We start from the raw sequence: 20,196 nt of genomic DNA, 5'->3' as shown, positions 1-20,196 counted from the left end.
GAACCCGAGCTAATGAAGTTCCAGAGAGAAATCTCCAGTCAGTCAGGATTTGGGCTGCATTGGAGGCGCTGGTGTTGGTAAACTCTGCTTTCTTCATTCCAAAACCACCGCAACAGTCTGGCAGAATGTCCTAGAGGACTTCAGGATTCCTTCTGCTGAGGATCTGGATGGAGATGGAGATTTGATCCTCCAGCAGGACCTGGCCCAAAACCTGCTAAAACCGCAGTACTCGCCAAACCCCATTGAAGATTTAAGAGAAAAAACAAGACAGCAAAACAAAGAAAAGCTGACGACCAGAATCTGGGCTTCCATAACGCCACAAGCTGATTGGGTCAATGTCAAGACCTATTGAGGCAGTTATTAAGCCAAAGGGATTCCCAACCAAGTATCCCTTATGCCATCTTAGGTGACCCCACCCTTACATTGACGTGTTCTCCCTACCATGACAAAGGTGGATAAAGGTGGAAAGATTTCATGTAATCCATGGACACTAGTGAAGATCACAAATCATTGAAGAAAAAAGGTTCAGCGCACTGTCTAGTGGGTCTAGATGACCCAACTCCCAATGTTAAAGTGCCTAGGATAGTACAAGGGTTACTGAAGATGGACTTTATTGTGATTGATCTGAATGGATCATAATCCCTGTCTTTATCAATCCATCCATTAATTTTCCAAACCTGCTTTATCCATTTTGGGGTCATGGGGTTGCTGGGGCCTATCCCAGCAACTGTTGGGTTTACCTTGGACAGGATGGCAGTCTGTTGCAAGGCCACACATTCACGGTCAGTTTAGAATCTTCATTTAACCCATGCACCATGTTCATAACTACATGGAATCTTCATTAAATCAGGGGGGCGGGGTGACATGTTCTCCCTACCATGATAAAGGTGAAGAGGATTTCATGTAATCCATGGACACCTGAGAAGATCACAAATCATTGAAGAAAAAAGGTTCAGCACACTGTCTTAAGGGGTCCAGATGACCCCACTCCCAACGTTAACGTGCCTTGGATAGCACAAGGGTTACAAATCAAACAACCAAACTTTTGTCCAGATTCACGAGCAGTCCACCGGAAAAATCCACTGGAGACTTTGAGTTTGCGCTCTTGAGCTGTTCTGACATCACGGCGGCTCATTAGATCAAACCGAGCGTCTTTGCGACAGTTTGATTGACACATTCACAGTGGGTATGGTGTTCTCTGAATGAAACTCATCATTTTTTCTCCTTCAAAGCAATCAGGGACTCAGACTTGGTACGGAAGCATGGATGATGATCTTTTTAATTCACAAAAGTGCCAACCATTTGAAACAACAATCTTGAAAGCTGATCATAAAGGAGAAATTAATAATTGCAGTTTGTGCCCGACACCAAATCTTTCATATATGGGTACAGACCTGTGAAAGAAAAAGCCTGGAGCAAGATTCCTGAGATTATATGATGCATGTGTTACCACTGTACCTTTCGTTATTGTGCTCACAGCTCTTCAGGTCGTTGACCAGGTCTCCTGGGTAGTTCCGGACTGTTTCGGTACAGTTCTGAAGATCATTTGTTTCCACCAAGTGAGATCTTCTCCAGGTGGAAGGAGATTGTCAAGTGATCTTTTATTTTTTTTAAATAATTGCTCCAAACTGCTGTTTTATTGTCGATTGGTTCATCCCAGTCTGGTTCAGGTCTACAGTCTGATCTCTGGTGTCCTTTGACAGCTCTTTGGCCTGGATCATGGTGGAGAGTTCACAGTCTGGCTGTTTAAGGGTGTGGACAGGTGTCTTTATGCCGGTAAGCAGTTCAAACAGGAGACACTAATGCAGGTAATGAATGGAGGACAGAAAAATTCCGATTTTGATTGCGAAAGTTGGCATATTTCACCCATTGTCTACAAGGTCTCCCGAAAATCTACGTGAACGACATCTACAGGATTGTCGACCAGTGTTCACCTGCACCCGGTTGTAAGCGTGAAAAAGGATTTCGATTGTACATTCTACTCTTCATCTTGTAAGGTGGACTTTTAGTGGAGCAACATTTTACATGTGTGGTAGCCCGTCTTTACTTTCACGTAACCCTTGTGCTATCCTAAGCACTTTAACATTGGGAGTTGGGTCATCTAGACCCACTAGACAGTGCGCTGAACCTTTTTTCTTCAATGATTTGTGATCTTCACTGGTGTCCATGGATTACATGAAATCTTTCCACCTTTATCCACCTTTGTCATGGTAGGGAGAACACGTCAATGGAAGGGTGGGGTCATCTAAGATAGCACAAGGGTTTTTAAGTGCATGACTTTGTACATGATTTTCTGTCCATCACTGTTAATATGGTACAAGACATCAGCTTACTGCAATTCAAAAAACCTTAATTATGACATACCTGGTATAAAATCGGATGTCCTCGTCCGATCCTGCAAACCGCTTCAGTCCAAAACAACTCCGCAGCTGGAGAGCCTCAATGTGTAGTTCGAGCTCCTTAACTTTCTGGCGAAGTGTATCGTTTTCCTCAGCTAACTGATCTGCGACCATTGCTGTTGTAGGAGTAATACACTAATCATGATCTGGTGCCAGGGTATCCAGTTGCATCTCTTCTTCTGAGTCGATGTCATGGACAGGAGGAGGGGGGCTATCTGGTCTGGGTCTCCACTCCCACGCGCTCGCCTTCGGTGCCGGTATTTGAAAATCATTCCAGGAAAAAAGAGTAGGAATGGCTCCTTTCTTCAACTTTCTCAATTTCCCGGGGTTGTTAACAAAATCACCCTTTTGGAATTGCCTGCTGCAAACATGACTCGTCTTGCTTGGGGTGAAGTCCTCCCGCCGTTACCATCCATTCGGCTCTCACCGACACATCTACTGGAAAGCTATGAAAGCTTATAGTACTGTTGTACTTTGACAAATTCGCACACAGGGGTACACAACAATGTTGTGATGTCTTTGTCACGCGTTGAAACACCAAACGCCTCTCTTTTACCCTAAATACGCTCATATTTAGTCAAAACTAGCAACTCAACAAAACTCCCCACAACAATAACACGATCAACAGGAAGTTGTCGGCCTTACACTCAACACACCGAAGTTAACCGGAAGTTCTATCGTGCACGTAGGCTATTGCCCCCCCACCACCACCTACCCTCACAAACAGACCCCTACTGTGTCAAATTCAGGGGTGGGCAAACTACGGCCCGCAGGCTGGATCCGGCCCGCCTCCATGTTTGGTCCGGCCCACTGAACCAATCAGAGACGCATGTTTTTGATTTTTATCTGGCCACACGATCACGACATGACATTTTCTTCCCCCCTTCTGCAGTCTGTGTCCCGATCTGAAACCCTCTAAAATCTCTGTCAAACAGAACAGAAGACAGTCTTTCCTTTCTACGTCACAGTTCATCTTTCCCAGTTTAGCTCGTTCTTTTAGAGCGATGATGCTGCTTTTTTTAAACAGCGCACCCTGTTCTGTGTCCTGATTGGCTGGAGACCCTGTCAATCAATCTCCTCCGTCTGTCCTGTACAGAAACGTGGAGCTCTTCAGATCTACAGAACTCTGTGATGGATCAGATCTTTGTTTTCATTCTAAGTTCCTGGACTTAATTTCTATGAAGGTTTGAGAATTTAAACAAGAGAAAAGGGTGAAAATGTTCATGTCTGTCTGAGAAAAGTGTAGAAAGTGAGTAGTGAGGAGTTTCACTGCCATAAACGTCTGTAATCATTCTCTGTGGATTTCACCCATAACTGGTTCTTTTTGGAACGTAACTCCTGCAACAAACGAGGGAACTCTATACTGATGAAAAGGCAACGCAGATATATGCGTAGCTGCAGCAGAAGACACAGAAATGAGCTTTTTCGTGGTTACTGGATGAGAAACAGACGTGCAGGACACAGCTGCTCAGTTTTATTGCAAACTGTGAGACATGTGAGGAGCTGCAGCTTCAACGTCTCAGCGAGAAAATGACGACAGAGGATCCACTATTTATTTTTTATTTTTAATGTATTAGTAAATTTTTCTTGATTTTTTGTCTTTGAAAATCACAGTTATTTGGTCATTTTAAAAAAAAATGTATTAAAAGGATCATGGATCAATCAAACTTTATTATAGGTCTTTACAATGAAAGACAGACAACAGAAGTTAAAAGAAAAACAGTTATTATGGCCTTACAAGAAAAAGTTTGGGGCCTCCGCTTTAGCATCCATGCTGTGTTGGAAGATTTGTTCTTTTTCATTCTTCTGATCCTTCAAACACAACATGAAGGTTTTACACGAGGTTCATCAAGCCGTTGGTGCCATTGGCTCTAAAACGAGAACAAAAGTTTTAACCTAAAACTCTAAAATGGGGTTTTAAAATATAATTTTCAATCCAAATGTTTTCATCCAGATTCCATGTTATTTCTTTCTCACTCCACTCATCTGCTCCTATGTGGCCCGCGAGTCAAAATAGTTGCCCACCCCTGGTCTAAACGAAGGTTATTATTATTAATATTTGCTGTGAAAAAGTAAAAACTAAACTAAACAAGATCATCCGGTGAAACAGAATAACATTTGACTGTTAATGACTCCTGACATCTCAGTGAAAGAATACAACATGTTCAATCAGGCCAACCGCCCCTCCCCTTCGTGTCACTATTGGCGTACCACAGGGTTCTATCGTTGGACCCACATTTTCTCTCCACATATATCAATAACGTCGGTGATTCCTTCATTCATCTCTACGCTGACGACACAGTTTTTCCCTCCGATGGCCCCTCCCTGGACTTAGTGAGAAATCAGCTTCAACAAACCCAACTTTCATTCTCCAGACTGCATGGTTCGGTTAGACGGGACCTCCACCATCTCCACGCTTGATGGGACACATCCAGAACTGGTTACAGAGTACAAATATCCTGGAATCTGGCTGGACAACACTTTGTCCTTCTCAACCCACATTGGCCATTTGAAGTCAAGGGTAAAATCAAAAACAGGCCCTCTGTACAGAATGTGCAAGATGACCATTGGTTCAAACAACTGTCCTTCCTGTTCTTGATTGTGGTGATGTCATCAACAGATCGGCTTGTAAGCATCTGCTGCTAAAGATGAAAACTCACCACTGTCCTTCTCGGTCGTCAGTAAATCAGACTTTATGGTTCAGTCGTCGAAAAATTCTGTGGCTGCTCTATTTTACAAAACTCTGCTCAGTCTTTCTCCAACTTTTCCAAACCCCTGTGTACAATACCCACTCCCCTACCCTTGTGCTATCTTGTGGAGTCATATTGACCCCACCCTTACATTGAGGTGTTATCCCTACCATGATAAAGGCGGAGAGGATTTCATGTAATCTATGGACACCAGTGAAGATCAAGAATCATTGAAGAAAAAAAACTTTCAAATGAGACACTTTTATCATATCTGTAAATTGAAAAATGCGAATCATCAGGTGTTGTAAAAAAGGGGTGGGATCAGACTAGATTTCTTTTTACCCCACTCCTATGTAACCCTTGTGCTATCCTAGGCACTTTAACATTGGGATTTGGGTCATGTAGACCCACTAGACAGTGCTCTGAACCTTTTTTCTTCAATGCTTTGTGATCTTCACTGGTGTCCATGGATTACATGAAATCTTTCCACCTTTATCCACCTTTGTCATGGTAGGAAGAACACGTCGAAGTAAGGGTGGGGTCATCTAGGATAGCACAAGGGTTAACCCTTGTGCTATCCTATGACCCCACCCTTCAGAGCACTGTCTAGTGGGTCTAGATGACCCAAATCCCAATGTTAAAGTGCCTAGGATAGCACAAGGGTTACAGATAAATGCTGCTGTCACACGGTGCAATGATTTGAACGGTTTTATATTTTTATATATATATATTTTTTGTCTGCTTCTGATTTGCAACAATTTGAGAAAATACTCAGAAATGCAATTTTAAGCTCAACTTTCTTCATATCATCACCCTAGTGGGTGAGTGATCCTGAATGAGTCCATTATTGATTTAAAACTCTTTGTATGTATTTTATTATTTAATAAATGTTATGAGAAAATTTAAACAGATCTCAATGTTGTAAATTCATCTTCTCTAAGTGTTTTTTCCCCCCGGATTCTTTCATCCTTGAAAGACAAAAAAAAAAGAGGAGCCAACAAAGCAGAGATACAGTTGAGAACATCCTTTTATTCAATCAAGTAAAGGCATTGCTCTTTTCAAACTGTTTTTCTCATTATTATGGAAAAGAAACTGTAATTAACACATGCATTTCACCACGGGCTCTGGACGGGGCCTCTCCTCTGGGGAGGGAAGAAAGGGGCGGGACCCCGCAGACTCCAGTAAAATGGCTCTGCTGCGTCTTTTGTCAAAGCTTGGTAAAGAAAGACTGTGCACGTGTGAGTGTGTGTTTTTCCACACTCACTTTTGCTGCTGGACTTCCGTGTCAAAAGTCACTAATTGGGTTTTTGGAAGCTTTGGTCAAATTAGTGATGATTGTGCTTAATTGGAACGTCTCCGCCTTTAAGGTGCTTTTAGTCACTTTTAGTCTCCATCCTGCTGTTTTCTTCCAGCTGTCACTCAAACATCAGGAAGATCCGGATGCAGCATCGGAACAAAAACAAACCCAAAAAAAATCCAATTCCGAGGAAAACCCCCGCCTTCTGTTGTGGGCGTGGCCTGAGGAGCCGCCCCCTCCGCCCGGCCCAGAGCCCCAGTGGTGTCACTTGTTCACTTACATTAGCTGCTGCATGGAGAAGCTGGAGGAGATGGGTATGGTGATACAATGTGAAGCGTACAGACAAGGATAACATGTGAGCTAACTGCAGTCTGCTCCGACGCAAACAAAATCAGAACAAAACAAAGAAGGAGAAGAAGGAAACAAAAACAAACCAACATTTTCATAACCCCGCCGTTCAGAGAAAGGGAGAGAAGGATGGGGAGAAGGCTACAGACTACTCCAGTGTCCAAGATAGACAGACCACGAAGATACAGAGGAAGAGAAACGAGACAGAAAGAAGCATCTTTTTTTGGAGTTTTCTCAGCGTTTTTCTTTTTTATTCAACAAAAGAACTAAATCACACCAGTTTCCTTTAGTACTATGTATACTGCTTTAAAAAGCTGCAAGAAGAGGAGAAAGATATTAAAGGAGGGGTGGGTGGGGGGGCTTTTTTTTTTTCTCTTTTCACTCAGGATAACAAGATGGAATCTGTGAACAAAAGGCACTTTTTAGGGACAACCTTTAAAGATGCTCTGAGTCTAAAACACTACGTCACCAAACAAATATTTATAATCATTTACAGCTGGTGGATGGGGGGGGCATGTGGGTGGAGGGGGGGGGGCGGGGTTCTGAGGACCCCCGCCCTCCACGCAGACAGTCTGTGAGTGTGTTTTTTTTTTCTTTCATTTTTAAATGTAACTGAAAATCCCAACCAGACTTCATCTGCAGCTTCTCGCCACAGCTAGGGGGCGGGGTGGGGGTGGGGGGCTGCCTTTGAACCCCACACCCCCCCTCGCCGTGGACTACACGGGGTTGGAAAAACTACGAGGAAGTGAGGTTTACAACATCTTACATGATGGGGAGTAGAATATGTTTGTGTACAAACCCCCCCCCCCCCCCCACACACACACACACACAAGCACCCCCTCCCTGGTAAATACAAAAAGACAAATAGAATAATGCATGTTTTCCTAAAAAAAACAAATTACTTTTACAATAACACTTAGTTTTGCTTATTATTCTTTATGTATAATAGAGACTGAACGTCCTTTCTTCCTCAGCACCAGTTTTCATATTGATATATATTTATGAGCTTTAGCTACGATGGAGTATTAGGACCGAAAAAACACAAACAAAACCATAAATATATGAGAAGAAAGTGGAAAAATTATAAGGAAGAAGAGTCCAAATTTTACTTGATCAAATTGTAAATTTATGCCAAAAAGTAAAAAAAATATTACAAAGCAAATCATACAGATATAAAAAAATAATAACTGTTAGCTATGAATAAAGTTGGAAATTTATGCTTCAAAAAGTTATTTTTTTACAAGGCAAAAGCCGTGTCTCTTTGAAAGAAACTCGTTGAATTGAACTTGTTTACATTATGTTTTGTACAAATATATTTTTAAAAAGCAATTTTTTTCATCATTTTTTAATGTTTGCTTGTGAAATATTTCACACAATTTAATTAATTTATTCTTGTAGATTTTATTTATTTATTTTTATATTTTCACAAATTTATTTGGTAAAATGTTGCCACTTAGCTTATTATTTTGCAACTTTACAACAAATGCAACACATTTAGACTGTTTTTTCATATATTTGGAAATTTATTCTTGAAACATTTTTTACTTTAATTTCATAATTCTAAAAATGTATTCTTGTCACATTTAGCAACTTTTCTCCTATTATTCTTGTAACTTCTTTTTGGCTTTTTTCTCATATTTTAGTTATTCTTTTTTAAAAAATTAAGACGTTTTTTCTCATAATTTCTGTAAAAAATGATTACTATAAAAAATGTTTTATTTGTTTTTTTCCCACATCTTTATTCTTGTAAAATTTTGACAATTTTCTCACAATTTTACACGTTTCTTCTTGTGAATTTTTGTAAGCTTTTCTCATATTTTAACTTAATTATCGTAACATTCTTTGACTTTTCTACAAATTTATTCTTTCTTAGAATTTTGTGGCTTTGTTCTCGTAACATTTGGACTTTTTTCTCATATATTTATGAATTTATTTTCATTTTTTTTCCTTGGTGGTCCTAATAGACTGTTGTATTCAGCCCCCCCCCCCCCCCCCCCCCCCACATTTTCCAAAAAATCCATAGAAACATTTTTTTTTTCAAAGTGATAAAAGAAAAGAAAAAAAAACACCAAAACCAGAATCCCCAAATGTTCTTTTCTTTTCTCTTTTGTTTGTCGCTGCTCGTTTTTTAGAGTCCCGGAGCGCGCGGACTTCAAAACACACAAACCCACAAAGAAAAGGTGGCGAGGGTCTTCCCTCTTGGCGCCCTCAAATCTAACAAACACAATTCCTCTACCAAGGCATTGCACATGGCTCAATCAACATACATCATGTAGTTTAAGGACAAAACTTCCCATCACAACAGTAATGAAAACAACACAGACTATTCTGCTTTCAACCCTTCAGCTACTCGTTTTTTTCTTTTCCTGGTCTCTAATGCTAAGCGATGGACTTCCTGTTGGGTTGGCGGGGGCTTCGGCTGGAGGCGCATCCTATGACTGTGCGGTGAGTCACGCTTCCAAAAATAACTAGACTGCCACAGAGCTTATTTTTGCAAAAAAGAAAAAAAAAAGTACATATCTATAAATATATATGTGTATTGTATATAAAGATGCTTGTGATTATCTAGTGAGCTGTCAGTATTTCCCCCCTCCTGACATTTTTTTTTTCCACTATAGCTTATATATGTGAGAAAAAGAACCTGATGTTTGACAAATTGCATAATGGGAATCCAGAGGCACTTCCATAGATCAGAGGAGAAACCACCTTAAGAGCGGAGCTAGCTCCACCTTAAGAGCGGAGCTAGCTCCACCTTAAGAGCGGAGCTAGCTCCACCTTAAGAGCGGAGCTAGCTCCACCTTAAGAGCGGAGCTAGCTCCACCTTAAGAGCGGAGCTAGCTCCACCTTAAGAGCGGAGCTAGCTCTCTCTACGAAGCTGATGAAGGTCAGCGGTCTGGCGGCCCGCGGCGTTCCCTGCAGCGCAGAACCGGGCCTGGCAGTCCAGTTATTTTGTGAGCTGGGATGGGGCTGACTGGGACTGGAAATAAGGCGACTGAAAGGCCTCCTCAGATTGTCTGTTGGATGAACCTATGAAGGGCTGGGGGGGTGGGGGGTGGTAAATACTGATCTGTGCTCTTTCCACCCGCTGGTCGGAAGCGTGACGTGTCGTCAATCTGCTGTCACGCCTACAAAAGTAAGGTTGGCTGGCATGATTGTATTAGTGCAGTCGTTTGATCTAGAAGGACTATTCTATTCACAATAGCCAGGGGGGAGTGCTGGTGCATGTTTTTGGGGTGGGGTGGGGGGGGGCAGTCTGTCTCTGTAATCGTTGCACGGCGGGCCCCCAGGGGCCCTCCTCCTCCTCTTCTCTCCAAAACCAGCCAGATATGTCACATATTCATTTTGCTCCACGGCGCGGCCGCGTCTGCTCTTGGAGCGGGGGCTCGTCCGGGAGTGTAAACAAAACGGTAAACCGACGGGAGAGTCCCATCTTTAGCTACCTTCCCTCCAGAACCAGCTGCCACTCCCCACAACGCCGGCCTGACGCCACAAGCGAGTTCTCTGTCTTAGCGGGCCCGATTCCTCTGATTGTCAAAAACCAAAATCCGGGTTTTAGTTTTTTTCCTGATTGACAGGTCGTACTGGGACCGATGAGAATGGAACCGTGTGGGGAGAAATGTCAGCCGAGAAGCCGTTTGTTGGGTTTTGACCGTCAATCTGAAGCGGTCTCAAACGCATCAAACTCTGAAACAAAGGATCTTAAAGTGCTGTACCACTCATGACCACTAGATGCTGGCTCTAAAACCTCAACAGCTGTCATTCTCAATGATCCTCGTGTCAATAACCGACGTACTTCAATGAGCTTCTGTAGAGTTGGGATACTGATTGCATAACAGAGGCGGGAATGTGTGGGAAATATGAACCGAAACGTCATTTCCCCAGGAAATACTGTCAAATGAAGTTTTACTGATGAGAAATTCCTCAGGGGGGGCCATGAGGGGGCCCAAAGGGGACACCCTCCAGCTCTTTACAAAGTAAATTAGCTTATTATAAGGCCTGTAACATACCTGTGGAGAAGTAAAATTGGACTAATCAAAAGTTTGAAATAATCTGAAGGAATTTCTGTATGCAAGGCTGAAAAATGTCTAACCTGTGAGTTTCAGGCATTAAATACAAACTTAATTTTGAAAGTTCCTTGAAAATTGGCTTAGGACAAAAAAAAGAAAGAAAGAAACCTATCAAAATAAGAAATATGGCATTTATCCTGAAGCTGCTTCTGTCAGTTTTCAGTCACTGTTGGTAGAGGACAACACTCCAATTCAAAATTAGCTTTTAAGTTTAAACATTTCAACATTTTGGGTTTAAAAACTTTAGATTGTCTTTTAAATCTTGTCATCATGAGGAAAGTTGTAGGATGTAGTTGCAAAAAGGAATTTAAAACCTTCAACTGGTGGGGGCTTTTATGATGTCGGCATTAACATACATGAATGTGGCCAAAACACCAGAAAGTCCAATAATGAGGAAGGCAACACAGCAGCCAATCACAGCTCTGCAAATGTAGTTTAAAAATGGGTTGTTGTTTTTTTTAGGGTTCTATAAATGGCTGAATTTCTTTCCCATTGTCCTCATAAAATGTTGCTGTGACTCACCAAAAACACCAAAAATGATCAAACATAGGCAAAAAAAAACATAGAAACAAAGCAAAAGGAAAAACCAAAAGAGGGTTTTTGAGCTCTACCATATCTGGTTGACCAAGCGGGTCCGCTGTGCGCCGCCCTAAACACGCTGCTGCTTCTTCTCTTTAAGGTGCTATCATACAAATACAAAACAATTACAAAATAGTACAGGAGTAAATTCAAATAAGAGAAAACACAAAGAACCAAAAAACACGTCAGCCTGTGTTGATGGACGTAACAGGAGGGGAAAGGTGATACACGTTTCAGCATTTCAAGGGCATGTTTGTACTGAGTGGTACAGTCCAGTTCCGGTGGGCAAAAAATGTACCGCTCTGCCCCCTTGTGGTGGGATTTCCTCCACTGGTTAATTTGGAGGTGAATACAAAAAGAATTCCAAACAGAGATTGTTGGATTCTTTTGAAAACACAGGAAACACTTGTGATGGCGCAGCGCCCCCCTCTGACCCAAACTGTACCACTCAGTGGCCCAAAACCGTCGTGTCTGGGAATCCGGCCAAACTTCAAATCTGATTGGAGCGTCTGAAGGATCCTCAGAGCGCCGGCTCACTGCGAGCGAAGTGGAGGACAAAGCGAAGGCGTCTTTTACCTTCACGCGTTTACCTGCCATGCCACGTAGGTAAATAGTGCACATCGATAAGATTAGTGTTAACTGATTCAGCTTGCAGTGCAACCTTTCATCATTGATATGTTTTGGCATGGTCTCTTTAGTAGTAGGGCGGGAGTCTGGAGCGACGGAAACGTCGGCCAATTGGAATTTCTCTGACGGGCCTTGGAGGGTTCCAATCGGGTTTTTCTGGCTGTGGTTTCAATACTGACGGGTTTTTCGATGGAGTTGCTGATTTCCTTGGCTGTTTGTCAGACATCCTCTTGTTCCTCTCGCTGCCGCGCTGGTTATGCTGGCCGGAGAAGACCCGCTTTTGCCACTTTTTCCCCTTATCCCCCGGCGTCCCTGTCCTTCCACTCATCTCTCCATCTGTGCGCCTTTCTCCTCACCGTGGCTCCTCCCCCTGACCGCGCAGACGAGCGGGCTCCACCAAAAGAGCCGTGCCGCTGGGATTTGCTGCCTGGTTGTGTGAGACGGGTGAGACGGACAGTCGGGGCGGGTCGTTCGAGGACGTTTCGTGTCATCCTGTAGGGTGGTTTCTGTGTTATTTTTTCCTTTTTTTCATTTCTGATTGTAACGAAAGCATTCTACTTGCTGGTTGGAGCACAGATCTTGTCAGAGGAACCAAGACTGAAAAAGGAAAAAGAGAAAAGATTTCGTTAGTTTCAGCGCTTGCTATTTTCATCATGTTATCCCGTCCAACAGAGGTTGAAGAAATCTTTGAGTCGTAGACATGAGGTCGACTCATATGGGTGCTGCAGGTTTTTGGGTCTTCCAGACCCGTGGAGGCTCATAAAGAGGAGCTGCTGCATCTTAGACCTTGTGCTATCTTGTGGGGTCCAGATGACCCCACAAGATGGCACAAGGGTTAAAGGTACTGGAGGTGTGTCTTGAAGTTACGACCACCTTAGGGGACGTCATGAAGATGGAATGTACCATTGTCTTGGGTGTGGTAAGTGTATCGTGAAGTATTTGTTAGGGTAATAGAAGGTACACGCACTTATGGCGTACCGGTGATGCTGTCATTAAATTAAATAAATCAAACACCTAGGTGTTTGTTCTCCGCATTTGACCCATCCCCTGGGGGAGTGGTGAGCTCCAGACGAGTCGCTCGGTAACCATTCGGTGGATATAACCCCCCAATCTAACCCATTAATGCTGAGTGTCAAGCAGGGAGGCATTGGGTCCCCTGTTTAAAGTCTTGGGTATGACTCGGCCTGGGTTTGAACCCATGACCTTCCAGTCACAGGGCGGACACTCTAACACAAGGCCACTGAGCTGGTCTTATAGTGTTCCTACACCACACTCACACACACAAACGCTGCACGCACAGGGTTTGCACGTGAGATGCTTACACAAACTGCACTCTGCACAAGTAGCGCATACTGATCACAGCACCAACCGCCCCTTTGTGCAGGGTTTGGGAAGTTTGGGAAAAGGGAAAAATCTGTAGAACGCAGCAAAGCACGCTCAGTTGACCACTTTCAATGAAAAGTCCATGTAAAAACGCTCGTAAATGTGCGTTTCACGAGATTTGCACCAAGCCTCTTCCAACTGGAGGTGGCGGTCATGTAAGGGTTAATGGCCGACCAAGCGTGCATTGTTCAGAAATCAATGCACGCCGTGGAAGCCTGAACCGTCTGACGCGAAGCGTTAATTCTGATAATGCTCTCTTTGTCAACCATTATCCCGCTTAAACCATGGTCACTTACAAAAGAAAAAAATATTTAATCGGTTTTTAGTACTTTATTTCTGTTATTGGTTTGGTTTGGATCGCTGTTTTCACAACAAGCTGGACTATTGGTTGTGTGGCCTCGAGGTGCTGAGCCAGCATCATATAACCAGCAGCGGCAAAGGAAAGCGATATAAGTGCTGATCGGTTAAATAAAGCATCAGTTCAGAGAGAAAGTTCTCCTCTTACCGCTTGTTTTTGTCCAGATGATGTAGCTAAAGGTTTTTTTAAAGAAGCCGACGCAGTGATACAAAACATTTAAGCAAGTTGACCGGAACTACTTTTTTAGGTGTGCGGTTTTCACTATGCGTTATCACTTTTTATGGCACACCCAGCAACTGATCAGAATCGAGAATTCACCCGGACCATGGTATTGGGATAAGTCTTCTTCTTCTTCCACTTTCGGCTTCTCCCATCAGGGGTCGCCACAGCGAACAAGTCGCATGGTAAATTTGGCAATGTTTTACGCCGGATGCCCTTCCTGACGCAACCTTCTCAAACCGGGCTTGGAACCGGCAGAGGTAGAGAAGGGAACAGGGAGCAGCCCGGAGTCGAACCCTGGTTTCACGGACGGAAGGCGCCGCAAACCAGCACGAGCTAAACTGGCTCATGGTATTGGGATAAGTGAACTATAGAAAGAGAGAAGAAGAAGCCCCTCCCCGCTTGCCCAGTGTGAACATCATGGGCTTAATGTCACCTGGCCGGTGCGTACGTACCTTCACCTTTTGTTTAAATATTCACTACAATTTGTTTCATGCCTGGAGAAAAAATGTTGATGAATTTTTTTGCTCTGTGGGTCACCGAGCAGTCTTGATATTTCCTGCAGGCCACCTGTGGACCCTGAACAGGTATGACCCCTTATCACCTGCAGACATGTCAAAGTGCCTGCATAGGCTATTTAATAAAAAAAAGGCGTGCTGTGGGAGGGGACTGTGCACTTTGTGAGCCCACCTGGGGCTCGTATCGTCCACCTGGTCATGGATAAAGCTCAACCCAGCCCAGCAGGTGAAACTGGGTTCTGCTCAGGGCTCAGTCCACTTCTCTATACATCTGGCCCACCCAGACAACATCACTGTCAAATTCACCGATGGCACCACGGTGGTGGGGCTGATACCTGGGGGTAACGAGGCGACCTACAAGCATGAAGTTCTGATACTTGGAGAGTGGAGTGCATTTAACTAAGGAACCAGTCGTCCGACTCTCTCGTACCTCAACAGTTGAAGCGAGTGGAGTTCTTCAAAAGGATGAGATCTTTCAGAAAACACAAACTGCTGCTGGGTTTTTCCTCAGAAAAGCTGCAGGCTGTTCGGCTGTATCGACTTGCTGGAATGTCCAGAAGCAGCAACAGTGAGACCCCAAAGGCACATCTGACCCTGTCCACTGAACCAGAAATGACCTCCCGCTACGTCCTGTCATCCTTTTTAACAGAGTCTCTGTGTTTCGGGGGAAAAGCGCTGTTGGCCAGGCAGTAAATGGCTCATTATGACCGTGCAGCAGCAGGGGGTGGCAGTCTGGCGCTCTCCGTCACTTTCGGCATCTTCGTGTGGGTGCCTTCCACTCAGCATGGGCGGAGGGCAGTGGAGGGTCACCGCTGCTGCTGTTGGCCGCCCCGCTTGGCCTGCAGGCTCCGGCTCTGCTGTGCCAACATTCTGGAAGTCAAGCCTTGGAAACTGCTCCGCTTCTCCAAAGGAAGAGGCCTTTTGTTTGGTTTGAATCTAACAGGTTGCATGAATAACACACACCCCTCCTCCTCTTGCCTCTTGCCTTCCACTGTTACCCCACTCCTACTCCCCCCGGGCATGGTCTCAGTGGGCCCGGGCATTGTAACCTCCCCTCTTAGCTACTCTCTGTCCTTGTGTGTCTGCTCCCACAAACACACACAATCCACCCATCCCGCGTGAACACTCCCACTAAATCCTTGGCAGCAGACGGTGACCACCCTCTTTTTGTTTCCTGCCCCCTCTGGAGCAAACGCGTCTCAAATTCAAGATCGACTGGCTATGACATCATGTCTGGTTACTGGGGGTAACCAGACAGGCCGGGACGTGACTCCACGTTGGGTCAAAAATGTTTATCTGTCGCTCTCCGACAATCCTTTTCCCTTTTTCCTGCACCTTTGCTTTGGCTGTGGTGTCAATCTCTTGCCACTAGAGGGCACAACAAGCCCGATCTTTGAAATAAAACAGATCTGCAGCTGTTAGTAGTCAATAAGTGTTAGTTTTATACAATTAATCAAAAGAGTCATTAAAGAAAATGAACATTCCATATTTTTTAGCCTAAATTTAGCCTTAAAAAGCCAAAGTTGTGGAGGAGAATCAAACCCAGGATGCCTCTAAAGTTTGGGTCTTAGCATGAGGCATTTCTTCTAGAATGTAAAAGGAAACGAACGTGCAAAAGAATGAAAAAGTGAGAGCGAGACGATGGTGAAAAACCAATGCAAAGGCAGGAATGGAAGGAGAAGCCAAGCTGGAGAAATGAGGGAGGGGATCCTCGCTGCACCCTCAGATGGTTTCCATGTGTTGAGGAGTGGTGCTGAGCTGGCTCCAGGCGGGTGTGGTTAGACACTAATAGGAAAAGTGCTCGTGATAATGGAGGAGGCCCGGGAAGGAGGCGCAGGGTGGCAAACGAGAGAACAATAAATGCGGGAGAGGGAAAGCCAGAGAGAAGGCCACGGCGCGAGGAAAGGTAGCACAAGGGGACCGGCGTAGAAACAAAAGAGAGCCTTGAGCCTGAAGGGTGGGCTCCATGTGTGCCACATAAACACTGGAACACATATGGCAAACCACACATACAGTAAAATACAGATGTGCAAACTCGCAGATTGATGACTTGTGGGTTGGTGAGCACAGAGAAGCAGAGGGAACCCAGAAAACGGGGATTTTTAGGACGGTTGTAGCTCAGTTGATAAGACTCTGGACCTCCAACCGCACACTGTGCTCACGCTGAACAAATGGGGTTAGAATTTAAGGTTAGAGCCAAGGTTCAGGGTTTAGGGTATGGGGTTTGGGCCTAGGATTAGGGTTTAGAAAAGGAGTTGGACCCCCTTTGATAGAGATTGGCTGATGAATAGTTCATCACAACTTGCCCCTCTGCTCTGTTGGAAGGTACGTTTACAGACCCTCTTTAGGTGTTAGGATAGGGGTTAAAGGTTAGAGTTTAAGGTTGAGGTCTGGGTAAAGGATCTCTAAGGAGGGCCCTCCTTAGGGGTTAGGGCTATGGGTGTAACAGTCTAGGCCTCGAGGACCATGTTTTCCAACCAACCTGCCATTGAAGCTCCTTATTGGCTAAATACACCTGATTCAGGTAATCAGCAGCAGATAAGGCAGAATTTCTGGAAACCAGCAGGAGGTCACCCCTCAACGCCTGGGGTTGGACACCCCTGGGTTAACGGTTAGGGTTAAGGTTTAGGGTTTGGGCAAAGGATTTGGGCGCCCTTCAATAAAAGTTGGGCGATGCTCAGTCCAAAGGTGTGTATCACTCCTTTTTGTCAGCGTTTCCTTACCTGTGTCTGCTGCGGGATGTTCAGAAAGTTGTTGTCCCGTGTTCCGATGCCGACAAACCTGTTGGGAGCTGTGGCGCCTGGCGTGGAGTATGCTAAGAAAACAGAACATCAACAGCGACTATTTAGTGAGTGAGCACTTTAGATCATTTCTGTTCAGGCTTTTACAAATTAAGGTCAAACAGATCTCAGATTCTCAGTTTTCTGTCCAGTCGCTTACCCCTCTCAAAGTTCTCTTAAGTTCTACAATTGGCTTATTGTTTTCAGTAAATTTGTGGCTAAAATGTTGGTAGAAAAGTTCTTTAAAAAGCAACAGACTGACCAGGAAACAGAGATACTCTAGAAGAGAGATCCTCTATAACAGATCTACTGCTGCCTGTTTTCCAGCTTGCCCTGCAGATGACCTGGATCACCCTGGTGGACTCGCCCGATCCAGAACATCTTCAGACATCCTGGAAAGTGCAGCGTCTCGGACACACAACTCTTCCTCTAAACCAAACTTCAAATGGTCCAGTCATGTGGCTGACCTCTGAAACTGCTTGGATATGGGAAAACCCTTAAAAGAGCGTTCCTCTCAGATTACAGGCCTCGTTTTAGGGGACTTGGGCTCCATTTCATGCTTCCATGCTGGAAAGCTTTGGCCTCCAGGCTGTATATTCAAGCTTAACTTAAGAAGCAAAGATGGCTGACACTTGCATCCAGGCAGAAAAATGGCTTCTACTGTCACTGGTTCGGATACATTTCTTTCACCTGTTGCAGCACATCATTGTACCGTATTTTCTGCACTTAAAAGCTAACATATTTTTTCAAAAGACAACTGAGCACCTTAGAGATGAATTCATCTGGTTGCGTTTACTGACATTGAAGTGATTTTGAGAGGAACACGGCGCTCTGTCAACATGTCAGTCGGTTGTTTCACGTGCTCCAAACAAGGTTGTGAATAGCTAGCACGGCTAACGTGTAGCGGTGTCGGACTGTGTTTTTTTTAACGTATTACATACAAGGTTAGGAGTTAGCATAGTCATAGTAACGTTTCTTTTAGCGGTATAAGTCTTTTTTTACGCGCTGTAAACAGGATTGGAAGTAACAGGTTTCGCAAATATGCTAACATGGCTAAAGTACACGTTGCGTGTAACAAACAAGTTGTAGAGTTACTGTGAACACAATTTATAAAGTTTGACTGACAGACTCTTTGGTTTTGGTCAAGATGGGTTAATGTTTACACCGTCCTTGTGAATGTGTGTTCAAGTGACCACTTCCAATAAAAACTCGATGTAAAGGCATGTAAACGCACGTTCAAAAAAAAGTTTCTACGACCGTTTTTGGACTCTACGTACAAAACGAGTATCTGAAGGTTGAAGGTTAAACCAAACCTTCCACACAGTCGAACTTTGACCAATCAGGGACTTGGATTTGGTAGTAACGCATGGATGGTGTTCTTTTTAATTCACGGAAGTGCCAAATGTTTAAAATTGAATTTGGAGGAGAAATGAATAGTTGCAGTTTGTGCCTGGCCTGAATTCTATGACACCAAATATCACAATAGAGCTGTAAAAAAAAAGCCTGGAGAAAGATTTACGATATTTGCACCGCTTTGACATTTAGCTCCAAGTCTCTTCCAACTGCAGGTGATGGACATGCGCTAGCAAACAAAAGAATGGTAAGAAGAAGCTCCTCCCTGCTTATCCAGTGTGAACACCACGGGATAGACACGGGTTTAGCGTGTTCTTCAAACACCCAGTGTGAATATAGCATTATAGATCAGCTCGCCTTATATCTGACATGAGTTCAAAAATAAACCATTCATTGATGGTGCCTCCTTTTATCTGGTGCAACCTAAAATGTGGAAAATACGGTCCAGTTGTTATGTACTTTTTTCCTGTGACTATTCCCTGAAATTTTAAATAAAAACAGCGGAAATGACCACTGAAAAGACGACTGAGTTTTCAAATTAGATCACAGATTTAAGGTTATGGTCATTAAGTTGACTCTAACTTTGTTTTTCTAAGAAAATAACTCAGAGTTTCCAGCAAACTATTGCAGCTTCTGCTTTACCATAAAACAGCATTGATCAAAGTATTAAATTACTGCTAATGAGCTAATTTAGAAAAAAAAGCTAGAACTCCACATAGGAGGTGTAACATTAAGGTCATCAAACCTTTTGAGAATGTTTGCTCTGATCTAGTATTCCAACTTAGATCTCTCAAAGTGATTCAAAGCGGGGAATCGGCCCTGCTGGAAGTCATCAAGCGCACCAGAACCCTGACTCGCAGCGGCAGTCGGGGACGTTCAAAACCCACGAGCATCAAAGTCTGACAAATTTAGGGCAGTTGGAGTTACCCCACGGGCTTTGGGGAGGCAGACGTGAGCGAATGTGGGTCTGTTTGTGTTCAGGAAAGGGAGGAGGACAGGAATGAGAGACGAGCAGGAAGATACAGTGCAGTTCCATGTTGTCTTTTTGGAATTGGAATAACATACAAAAGACATGAAAGACTTTCAGACGCTGACTGGGGATAAGATGAAAACATTAATTTTAGAACAGAGCAACGATCCAACAAAAAAAAGTGCTCCATCCAGTGCCCCTTTGGTTACAGGTCAGACAAATGAGTCCATGTGGGACGTTGCTTGCTTACCTTGAAAACCCTGTTCTTCCTCTCAAATGTTAACCCAAGGAAAAAAAAAAAAACACTCCACTAACGTCAAGGAGGAAGGCTTGGAGGGAAAATTTCTCCACAGATAAGTCAGTTTCCACGGCACAACACAGAAGCCATGGAAAGTCAGGGGGGGCTAACACAGAGCCATGCTGACCACCACAGAAGTAATCGTCTCGGACCCTTGGACCTGTGGGGGGCCGTCCTGTCTTCCTTCTGTGCTCTGACCTCTGGAGCCATTTGACGGCAAAGGGAAGTGAGATGCTCGATACACAATGAAGGCACAAGTTGGGGAGGGAATAATGACACGGGTCTGTTCAATGGGGGGGGCCGAGGGGGG

General features: G+C 44.1%; 1 protein-coding gene across 19 annotated transcripts in view; it reads right to left on the bottom strand.

The window, feature by feature from the left end:
- Positions 1–8,839: 8,839 nt before the first annotated feature.
- The window catches only part of LOC101164563 (nuclear factor 1 X-type), a 175,237-nt gene continuing 163,880 nt past the window's right edge, over positions 8,840–20,196 (bottom strand). For 15 of the 19 annotated variants that reach the window (XM_020705512.2, XM_020705515.2, XM_020705518.2 and 12 more), the window contains 2 exons: positions 17,209–17,300; positions 8,840–12,604 (listed from right to left, as the gene is read on the bottom strand). In XM_020705512.2, coding sequence (XP_020561171.1) covers positions 12,590–12,604; positions 17,209–17,300 — 107 coding nt within the window. In that variant the 3' untranslated portion in view covers positions 8,840–12,589. The remainder of the gene's footprint in view (positions 12,605–17,208; positions 17,301–20,196) is intronic. The other 4 variants (XR_002873716.1, XR_002873717.1, XR_002873715.1 and 1 more) reach the window with 4 other exon arrangements.

This window comes from Oryzias latipes, chromosome 8 (genome assembly GCF_002234675.1).
Source record: "Oryzias latipes chromosome 8, ASM223467v1".
Classification (NCBI taxonomy): Eukaryota; Metazoa; Chordata; class Actinopteri; order Beloniformes; family Adrianichthyidae; genus Oryzias; species Oryzias latipes.
Note: the sequence above shows the minus strand (reverse complement) of the source record. Positions and strands in the feature narration are given on the sequence as shown.